Consider the following 10,998-nt stretch of genomic DNA (forward strand, 5'->3'; position numbering starts at 1 on the left):
CATGTTGAGGGAGTATCAGAGAAACTGAGACGTTTATTTTCTAAACATAACGTCCCAGTGGCTTTTAAACCCCAAAATACATTACGGCAAAGACTGGTTCATCCCAAAGATCCAGTCCCCCGGCACAAACAGAGTAATGTTGTGTATGCTGTTCAGTGTCAGGAGGGTGATCAGTCTTACATCGGGGAAACTAAACAGCCACTGGCCAAAAGGATGGACCAGCACAGAAGATCAACATCATCAGGCCAGGACTCTGCGGTCTACACTCATCTCCAGGCCAGCGGTCACTCTTTCAGGGATGAAGATGTTCACATCCTGGACAGAGAGGAACGATGGTTTGAGAGAGGAGTAAAGGAGGCCATCTTTGTGAAAAGAAACCGTCCATCCTTAAACAGGGGTGGAGGCCTCCGGGTTCAACTGTCCCCCTCTTACAATGCTGTGATTGCTAGTATCACTCAGCCCTCTGTGAACAGTAAACAGCCATCAGTGTGCTGATGATCCATTGTTAGGCTGATGGTCCTTCTTTCACAAACTGGTTGATCCACTATGAGAAGGTGCTAGTTATAAGACTGAGTTTGTTGCAGCTCCTCAGACTGAAGAAGTCTTCTGGATAAAAGACGAAACGTTTCAACAAGAAGGAACCATCCAGAGGACCTGACTCAACCTTTTAGATTTATCTACCTGGATTATTGAGCATGCATCAGGATTTGAATGTGATCTACGGTAATTAAATATTCCTAAGAGCAAAGGATGAAATGCTAAATAATTTTCTCTTATTGGTGAAATTAAGTGCATTTGTTTTAACAGAAGATAAACGAAACCCAACTGGGTTTTAAGCACAAATAAATACTATTTCTAATTAAAGAGCTGGGACTCGTCTCCTGCATCTTTATGCCACAGTTTTAGACCAGGATCATGTTTTGACTCGAATGGACAAAGTTTTGTAAATGAGGTTGAGCCTGATCTTACGCAATACTTGAAGATCTTGCGAGATGTGTTGGTGCTTGATTCCCTGTCTGCCAAAGATTCAAACTAAGATGTTGTGTGATCTGTTGGTGCTCAGAGTACGTGCTGTGAATGATTCTCAGCTACCACTACACTGAAATTTAGCTCAATATCTGCAGATATGACTAAGTTAAAGATATTTTTGTGTTGCCTAAAACTGAATTGCTGTGACTGCCATCTTAAGTGGGGTTGGCTCCTAAAGTTTGTGATGAATTTCTGAGAGTTTCACCAATTTTAGTCCTGTGGCTCATGAGATATTTTGCTAACACAACAGACAAGCAAAAGCCTGACATGATCAGAGCTTTTTCAGCCTCGCTCAGTTTTTGCTCTGTAACGTTTCAGTGTTTTGAGTTGTTGACAGATGAGTAGGTCTGTCGTGATAAACAATAAATCAATTAATCGTATGATAAATGAAAATGATCAACCTCATTTTCATTGATCAGCTTTATCATTTCTTTCTGTCTCTTTCTACTGAAGACGCTGGATGACAAAAGGCTCAACTCCGGTGCTTTCACTGACCCCTCCCTTTATTTTTTCTCTTTAAAATCTGTTTTAACTGTTTAAAACTGAGTTTTTGTATCGTTAAAAGCAGCTAAGCTGACTGAGAAGATAAGCTACGAGCTAAGCTAACAGGCCAAACTTGGAAAAAAACCTCCGTCTTGTCGAAGCTCCAAAATTCACGGTTGAAACTCGTGCCTTTGTCTAAAAAGTTGTTTTTCTCTGCAAAAAGAAGCTGAGAACTTGTTTACTGATTTAAAAAAAAAATCAAAATCTTTGTGGTTTGAGCTCTTTAGCATAGCATTTGTCTCACAGAGTGTCCGGCGTTTTTAGAACCAAAATACAGGAACGGCTGTCATTCCCCGAGCTGTTTCAGAAGCACGATCTGTAGTGTACTTCCAGGTCGCACTGCTTGCCGTTGTTTATGAATAAAAACTGTCTTAATTTTTTTAGAGTATGTGCTCTGTCTCCACTAATCTTCATGTAGCTAATTTGCGCCACTCGTATTTCTGTTACACATCATTGGTTATGATGATATATGACGCATTAGACCTGACCCCCAGCCTGGGCTGAATGAGGAAAAACCCTTCAAGATACAGAATGAATTATTTCCCTGGTGAAACGGCACCGGTCAGTGTTGAAGCTGCATATCATTTTAACCATGACGTAAATATGTCAACGATTTTAACGGAAATACGAGTGGCGTAAATTAGCAACATGAAAATCGGCCGAGATAGAGCACATATTTTTCTAAGTAATTAAGAAGTTCTTATTCATAAATGGAATTATACCAGTATATTTTCCTTAATTTAGCATATTCAACGGCGATCCATGCGACCCGGAAGTATTCTTTTTAGCGCATGCCCAAATGAGCTACACTACAGATCGTGCTTTCGTAACACATCAGGGAACGACGACGAGAGACAGCCCATGTCACGTCAAGGGGCCTCCCCCATTGTTCTTATAGAGACGCTGCTCGCTCCCTCACTGTCCATCCTTCAGTTCAGTCTTATCCGGTGGTCAAATAAGGTACTACATGCAAAAATTAACCAATATTTCTTCTTAAATTTAACAGTTATTACTAATTATTGTCAAATTTCAAACAATATTATCATTTATCGCAATAATTTCTGTGACAATTTATCGCCCAGCAAAATTTGTTATCGTGACAGGCCTACAGCTGAGGCTGCGTTTAATAAAACGGAAGGAAATAATTTTAACTTTTTGTTTGTTTGATTGAAAACAAAGATGTTGGACACTTTAATTAACTGATCTTAAGCTCCCGTCTCAGCTCTAACCTGAGGTTAGGGCGAGCCGTCGTTGGTGTTTAACATGTGTTTGTGTACCAGGGACCCTGAGCGAGGGTGGGACCGCAGCAAAGTGAAGGGGCTCCTTGCCAACCTGATCACAGTCAGTGACGTCACTTACTCCACAGCACTGGAGGTCGTTGCTGGCGGGCGGCTCTACAACATCGTGGTCGACACGGAGGTAGGTGTGGCGATAAGCAGCAGGCACGGTGTGTTCCTCCTCCTCCGGCCATGTACACCTGACGTGACGTCTTCCTCAGGTGACGGGTAAAAAGCTGCTGGAGAAGGGCGAGCTGCAGCGACGGTACACCATCATTCCCCTGAACAAGATCTCTGCCAAGACGCTCAACGACAAAGTGGTCAATGCTGCAAAGACTTTGGTGAGGGGCAGCTAGTGTTTTTTAATCAGGACATTTCTGTTGAGATGGCTGCGAGCACGTAATTCTCTTTTCTTTTTCTGTCAGGTTGGAGAGGACAACGCTCACACAGCTCTGTCCCTGGTCGGCTATGAATCAGACCTGCGCAAAGCCATGGAGTACGTGTTCGGCTCCACTCTGGTTTGTGACACCCTGGACAACGCCAAAAAAGTGGCTTTTGATAAGCAGGTGATGACCAAGACTGTCACTCTAGGAGGGGACATCTTCGACCCGCAGGGAACTCTGAGTGGAGGTGAGAATATATAAACCGTTGTACGTTTCTAAATGTCTTAATTTGCCTGCATCAAGTGAATTAAAATCAGTCGTGGCACACGAGTGCTCAGAGAGGAACTCTTCGTTGTTCTCGTCCAGGGGCTCGCTCCCAGTCCGCATCCATTCTGTCCAGCCTGCAGGAGGTGAAGGACGTCCAGGACAATCTGACCAATAAGGAAGCTCAGCTGCAGCACATCGAAAAACAGCTGGCTGGCCTTAAAGGAACCACTGAGAAGTACAGGATTATTTTACCTCTCATGTGCAGCATGGAAATATGATGTTATCAGTAATTATCAATAGTTCAAGTATTGTTTTAAAGCTCTGCAGCGAAGCCTGACCAGTACGATAAACAACATATCTGACCGTTTCCTGTCTGCTTCCATGATGCTGCCACATCACAGCAGAAACCTTGCTTCTTTCTCCTTGATGGTCCTCGTCTGTCTCCTCTCGCTGCAGGTACCACCAGCTGAAGCAGCAGTATGAGCTGAAGGTGGAGGAGGAGCAGATCCTGCAGGCTAAAGTGCAGCAGAGCTCGTTCCACCAGCAGCAGGAGGAGCTGGACAGGCTGCGCAAAGCAATCGGTCAGACAAAGCCCAGTCTGTTCACACCGTGGGAGCACGTCGGGCGTTGTTGTTGTTTACACGTTGTACGGATCTCATTTGTTTTTATCGCCTGCAACCAACTGCAGCAGGACAGTGATGCTTTCGTCTTGTTGGCAAAAAAAAGTCACGAACCAGTGGACGTATTTTAATTGAAACTTTTAGAAAGTAACCATCACATGTACATCTACGACTGATTATGTTTTGGTGACTTTGTTTTCCTTTGGAAACACAAAATGATCCAATCTCAGCTGTTCTGCAGATGTTGAGCTGAGATTTGGTGTGGTAGTAGCTAAGCGTCATCCCCAACACCTGCTCTGAGAGCCTGGCACATCTCATAAACATGAGCACGTCTTTAGCTCCGACATCAAAGGTGGCGGGCAGCATGCGTTCCTTCAGCTAATGCTGGATCTTTGAAACACTGTGGTGTGTTTGTCTGAGCAGAGGACAGTGAGGAGACGCTGCGCGTCACCACGGAGGTTCAGAAGCGAGCGGGTGAGAAATATAAGGTGCTGGAGAACAAAATGAAGAACGCTGAGGCCGAGAGGGAGAAGGAGCTGAAGGCCGCCCAGCAGAAACTCAGCGCAGCCAAGGCCAAAGCTGACGCCTTCAATAAGAAGTTCAAGCAGAAGCAGCAGGTACGATGACCTTTGACCTCACTGAGAAAGACTTTTCAAAGTCTCTCCCTCATCTTACATCATCTTTTACATGTTTTATCTTTTCTGTCAAATTCAAGTTGTTGAAACTCCTTTTCTCTCTGATGGAGTGTTTAAGAAGAACGCTGTTCTTCCTGCTGTGTTCAGGACTCTGAAGCTCTGGCTCTGGAGCTGGAGGAGATGCGGAGGGAGCAAGCGGGCTACGAACAGCAAATTCAGGCTGTGGATGAGGCCATGAAGGCCATCCAGGAGCAGATAGACAGTGTAGCTTCTACCATGTCTATAAACAAGGTAGGTGTGTGGGGGGGTGGAGTCAGTCATGTGCAATACGCAACTCTGCTTTTAAGGTCCCCACATACTCGGCCGTACCTCACCCCGTGGAGGCTGGGCTGCCAGCTGCCTCTACCCAGGGCCGCCAGCAGCTCTCGTTTTTTTTTTTTTTCTTCCACGAGTCGGATCTGCGACACGACCTGTCAATCAGTCCAGTGGGCATGTCAGCTAATGACCAATCGGCAACCTCAATTTGTCCAGAAGGTAAACGCCCTTTACCTGCAGAGCTGGGCTGCAGCCCACCAGGGTGAACGCTCAAGTATGAAGTCTCTACAGTCTGTGGACAGTGCGCGGCTCATGGAGTACACGCAGTACGCCCGAGTATGTGGGGGGCCTTTAGATCATCAATGTAAAGGCAAGGTGATATTATCAGAAAACAAGGTTTGCATGGGGGTAAATCATCAAAAAGATTACTTTAAACATAATTATTTAGTGATTAAATTTAAAAAATGTGTTAACTTGCAAATAAGCCTGTCACAATAAACAATAAATCAGTTAATTACATGATAAATGAAAATTATCAACCTCATTTTCATTTATCAGCTTTATCCTCTCTTCATGTCTCTCTTTCTACTGAAGACACTGGATGACAAAAGGCTCAACTCCGGTGCTCTTCACTGACCCCTCCCTTTCTCTTTTCTCTTTAAAATATGTTTTAACCATCCAAAATTGTGTTTTTGGAGAAGCTAAGTTACGAGCTAAGCTAACAGGCCGACCTTGGTGGGGGGAAAGCCTCTGTCTTGTCAAAGCTCCAAAATTCACGGTTGAAACCCGTTCCTTCGTGTAAAAAGTTGTTTTCTCTGCAAAAAGAAGCTGAGAACTTGTTTACTGACTGTTTATTAAAAGCTTTGAGTGAAAAATGCTATGCTAAAGAGCTGAAACCACACCGAGCGTCCGCCATTTTGAGAACCAAAGAGAGACAGCCCATGTCACGTCAAGGGGCCTCCCTCCCATTTTTCTTAGAGACACACTGCTCACTCCCTCACTATCCATCCTTTGGTTCAAACAGTCTTATACTGTCATCCAGTGGTCAAAAACGGTACTACACACACAATAAAATTAACCAACATTTCTTCTTAAATTTGACAATAATTACCAATTATTGTCAAATTTCAAACAATATTATCGTTTATCGTAATAATTTCTGAGACAATTAATTAAATAAATCACCCAACAAAATTTGTTATCGTGACAGGCCTACTTGCAAACAAAGGTAACATTCCTTGAAAGGAAGCATCTCGCCCTTCCTCTGGCATGCCAACGTTTCAAACGAAGATCACGATCTGTTAGCGTTCAGCGTGTGTGTTGGGAAACCTCTCAGCTACTACCACACCAAAATAAATCTAATTACTTGTGAAACTAACGCTTATAGCCATTTGTACGTACGGTTGACTAGCTGGAATCAAGTTGACTCTAACAGTGACTCAGATGTAGAGGAGTCCTTTCTGAGAGTTTCATCAAAATCTGTCTGCTGGTTCATGATATTTTATTAAGAGACATGCAAACAGCCAGAGACGGGCAAAAACATTTTCACTTGGACGCTGCGCATCATGTCATTCAGTGTTTGTTACTTTGACTGCGTGCAGTTCTTTATCATAAAGGTATTTTTTTTTATTTAGCTGTTTAATGGAAGAAACTTGATTTATCTCTGCGAATACTTAAAAGGTACCATTTCATAAAGTTATTGCACTTGAAGGGTACAATCCAGTTTTTCTTTCTTTACGATGTGATGTAGGAAGCGGTGCGTAAAGCCCAGGAGGAACTGGCCAAGCAGAAGGAAAAGATCATGACTCATGACAAAGAGCTCAAGGTGAGCCGTTGATTTTACTCATAAACTGCAGACGTAGATCTTTCTTGGAGCCATTTGTATTTTGTTTATTAGACTGTAGGCATAAAACTGTAAAAAGTTTCACGTGTTTTGGTATCTGGAGTAGAACTATTGTAATAAGTGTGCTGTCTGAGGGGAGAAAATGTGGTTTATGAAATTGTTTTTGTCCTGTGATCTCTCCAGGAGAAAAGCAGTGAGGTGAATAAGATGAGGGAGCAGAACAATAAAGTCCAGCTAAAGATCAAGGAGTGTGAACACAACATCAGTAAGCACCACAAAGAGAGTCAGGACGCTGCTGATAAGGTATGCACAAACCAGGACTGGATTGCGAGCTTCGTTTTTCTTCCGTATCGTTGAGCAGGCGTAACGTCGTTCGTTCATCAACGTCCGTATTTTCCAGGTGACTCAGATGCTGGAGGAGCACGACTGGATCCATTCAGAGCGTCAGTTCTTCGGCCAGCCGAACACCTCCTACGACTTCAAGACAAACAACCCCCGCGAGGCGGGCCAGCGTCTGAAGAAGCTGGAGGAAACCACCACCAAGCTGGAGAGGAACGTCAACAAGAAGGCCATGAACATGCTGAACGAGGCTGAGGAGAGGGTGAGGGTTTCACAAACCGCTCCTGTAGCTCAGAACGCTCACGGATCCTTTAACCGACTCGCATGAACCCTGGTTCTCCCCCAGTACAACGACCTGATGAAGAAGAAGAGGATTGTGGAGAACGACAAAGCTAAGATCTTGCAGACCATTGAGGAGTTGGACCAGAAGAAGAATGAGGCTCTGAACGTGGCCTGGCAGAAGGTCAGCTGCTGAATATTAAAGTTAGACCAACCTTGTCCTAACGTAGTGAGGTTTAGTCAGATTTAACGTCCTTCCTTCTGGCTTTGGATCATTCTAAAATCAGCTCCCACCCTGCAGGTGAACAAGGACTTCGGCTCCATTTTCTCCACTCTCCTGCCCGGGGCCACAGCGAAGCTGGCCCCTCCTCAGGGCTGTGGGGTCCTGGACGGCCTTGAGTTCAAAGTAGCTTTGGGTGACACCTGGAAGGAGAACCTCACGGAGCTCAGTGGTGGACAAAGGTCAGAAAAACACTTTATTCTTCTTTTAGCTGTGCACCAGTTCATCCCCATCCATCCCACCAACTCTCCATCACATCCACGAACCTCTTCAGTGGTCTTCCTCTTTTCGTCCTGCCTGGCCGCTCCATATTCATCGTCTTTGGTCCAATATAGCCCACATTTCTCCTCTTTTCATTCATTCATTCAACCTTTATTTGCACAGGTTAATCCCACTGAGCCTCGGGGACTCATTTACATGACTCATTTATTTCCTCTGCACGTGTCCAAACCATCTCAGCCTTGTTTCCCCAACCACAAATAAATAATAAAACATCCAACATCAATAAAAACAGATATTTAACAAACTCATAACGATTTACAAACATGCCCACTCACGTCATTTAAAGCCACACAGTAAGACCTTGAGCCTGCTGCATACTTTGACATCAGCTCTGAAGCTCTTAGAAATAGTTTTTATTTTACTTTAAAAAAAACAAGTACTGTGACCATAGTCATGGATCACGCTCTAGGCTTAGAGAAGTACAGGTTTATAATATTTATAGCAATTCACTCAAGAGAGCAAGAGGTTTTGGTGCAATTATGGTGTCTTAGACAAGTATTTACCGCCGTACACGTCGCTCTGCCCTTTAAGTGGCTTCGGTTCATATTTGTCTAATAAAGTGGAGAAATCCATAAATATGTCGCTTCGCTGTATACGTCGCATTTATTATGCGTCACCGCTGACAACCCGGAAGTGTGGGCCGGTGTTGTGCCAAAAATCAATGGGCTGCCAAATGGTGGCTGTGGGAGCGTGCACGTGAGGACTTTAACAAGAATTTAACAAGATTAACAGTTAACACCTAAAAACAATTATTTGTTTGCTCGAAATTATAGTAAAGGTGTGTCTCAGTCTAACGTTTGCTTAATAAATGCACTTTAATGGTCAAATCAGCTGAATTTCGCCAGGGCAGTGCAGCTGGTTTGATGGTTCCAAGCAGCGAACAGAATGAAGGTGGGGAGATTATGGCAAGCCGATTGTGTCATTAATAGCTGGTGAAGATTCTCGGTCATCTAGGACATGGTAAATTCAAAAAAGTTCAAGACAAAAATAATAAAGTATAATAAATAATGTCCAGTTGTTTTTGTCTTGAACTTTTTTGAATTTGTCATTATAGCCACGTTTACCTATTACATTACAATGGCATGCCATACTGCTACTTCTTCTTTGCTGCCATCAAGTGGCTGAAAGTGGTACTGCCCTTCTTTTTTTTTGTTTTCCGTCAGAATGACTGAAAACAGTCATATCTCAGCCAAAAATTGGTTTATAAATATGGGAAAAAATCCATAAATATATCGCTTCGGCCTATAAGTTGCAGTAAATTATAACGGTAAATTATGCAAAAAAGTGCGACTTATAGGGCGGAAAATACGGTACTTCTAGATAGAAAAAAAAAAGAGCTTAGCATAGCACCATGTTCTTTCAAAGTGCAAGTTTGAATAATTATAACAACTAATTTCAAAACATTTGCCTCCTAAGTTTTATTTTTTCTTCATTTATCCAAGGTTTCCTTTTCATTTACACACATGGATTCTGTCTGGCTCTTATACTCACTTACCTCCACCTCTCTGGACTCTCTTCCACCTGCGTCCTACCTTCACTACAGATCCCACCATCCTCTGCAAACATGAACACAGCTGTCTGTTTTCTTGTCTTGTATCTTTGTTTTCAGGTCTCTCGTGGCTTTGTCTCTCATCCTGGCCATGCTGCTCTTCAAACCCGCTCCCATCTACATCCTAGACGAGGTGGACGCTGCTCTTGACCTGTCGCACACGCAAAACATCGGGCAGATGTTGCGCACACATTTCAGACACTCACAGGTAGGATCAAACATACGCTTAGTAAAAGTTGATCTGTTTTTAAAGCGGATGGATTAATTCTACTTTTCTTTTAGTTTGTGGTGGTGTCACTCAAAGAGGGCATGTTCACCAACGCCAACGTCCTGTTTAACACCAAGTTTGTTGACGGCATGTCCACGGTGAGCCGGACTGCGCTCAGCCAGAGTGATGCTAACCTTCCTCAGAAGAGCCAAGACAAGGCTCGTCAAAAAAACAAGAGGATCAAACAAGTGACCAGCTGATCAGGACAATCATGTCCGACTTTCTTTTCAACAATTTACATCAGTTATTGTCAAATGCAGCATCTAATTGTAACTTGTACTCATGTTTATTAGTCATTGCTTCTTACTCTATAACACGTCTGCATCATGTCATGTCTGGATCTTGGAACCCTTTTCAGTCCCATTCTCTTGTCTATGTTGTCCTTTGTTTGGATTTCTTTGTTTTTATATATGCAGCTGATGGATTGATGTTTTTGTAAATAAATAAAAAAGTTAAAACATTATTTTGGTTGTTGCTTTGATCCATTCCTGTCGATTTGTAAAAATGTTTTGCCAATTTAAAGGGCTACCACAAGCCTGTGTTGCTTCAAAAAAAATTGTAACGTTATGATCAAAGCTAAGAATAAAATGAAATGTCTAGGGTGTCACGGGGGTTCAATTGGTAGGGCTGTTACCTCTCAGCGAGAACGTCGCTGGATCAAATCCTGGCCCGGGACTTTATCTCGGAGGAGTTTGCATGTTCTCTCCGTGCATGCGTGGGTTTTGTTTGGGCACTCCAAATTCCTCCCACAGACCAAAAACATGCATGTTAGTCTGATTGATAACTAACAAATTGTCCCTAGGTGTGAGACAGTTTATGTTTTTTTTTATTTTTATAGTGGCAGAGATTTAAACTGAGTAGGTGTATGGTCCGATGACTTGTGGAATGAAGCTGTTCCACAGTCTGGTTGTGTTGGCTCAAATGGTTCGTACCTTCTTCCAGAGGGCAGGAGAGGAAAAAGTGATGGGTGAGACGGGTCCACTACAATGCTGAGAGCTTTCCAGATGCAGCAGCTGTTGAAAATGTCCATGAGAGCTGGAAGAGAGACCCTGATGATCTTTTCAGACGTCTTTACTATTGGTTGAAGGG

At 43.3% G+C, this 10,998-nt stretch overlaps 1 protein-coding gene across 1 annotated transcript in view; it reads left to right on the forward strand.

Moving 5' to 3' along the window:
* Positions 1 to 10,321, forward strand: part of smc2 (structural maintenance of chromosomes 2) — a 23,109-nt gene extending 12,788 nt beyond the window's left edge. Inside the window, exons 12-25 of the mRNA XM_037674984.1 lie at positions 2,853 to 2,991; positions 3,071 to 3,190; positions 3,275 to 3,479; positions 3,599 to 3,734; positions 3,956 to 4,080; positions 4,543 to 4,736; positions 4,902 to 5,045; positions 6,820 to 6,894; positions 7,096 to 7,215; positions 7,313 to 7,513; positions 7,598 to 7,714; positions 7,832 to 7,992; positions 9,702 to 9,849; positions 9,924 to 10,321. Of these exons, the coding sequence (XP_037530912.1) occupies positions 2,853 to 2,991; positions 3,071 to 3,190; positions 3,275 to 3,479; positions 3,599 to 3,734; positions 3,956 to 4,080; positions 4,543 to 4,736; positions 4,902 to 5,045; positions 6,820 to 6,894; positions 7,096 to 7,215; positions 7,313 to 7,513; positions 7,598 to 7,714; positions 7,832 to 7,992; positions 9,702 to 9,849; positions 9,924 to 10,109 (2,071 nt within the window). The 3' untranslated portion in view covers positions 10,110 to 10,321. The remainder of the gene's footprint in view (positions 1 to 2,852; positions 2,992 to 3,070; positions 3,191 to 3,274; positions 3,480 to 3,598; positions 3,735 to 3,955; positions 4,081 to 4,542; positions 4,737 to 4,901; positions 5,046 to 6,819; positions 6,895 to 7,095; positions 7,216 to 7,312; positions 7,514 to 7,597; positions 7,715 to 7,831; positions 7,993 to 9,701; positions 9,850 to 9,923) is intronic.
* The last annotated feature ends 677 nt before the right edge of the window (positions 10,322 to 10,998 follow it).

Source organism: Nematolebias whitei, chromosome 3 (genome assembly GCF_014905685.2).
Source record: "Nematolebias whitei isolate Nwh7 chromosome 3, NemWhi1, whole genome shotgun sequence".
Taxonomy (NCBI): Eukaryota; Metazoa; Chordata; class Actinopteri; order Cyprinodontiformes; family Rivulidae; genus Nematolebias; species Nematolebias whitei.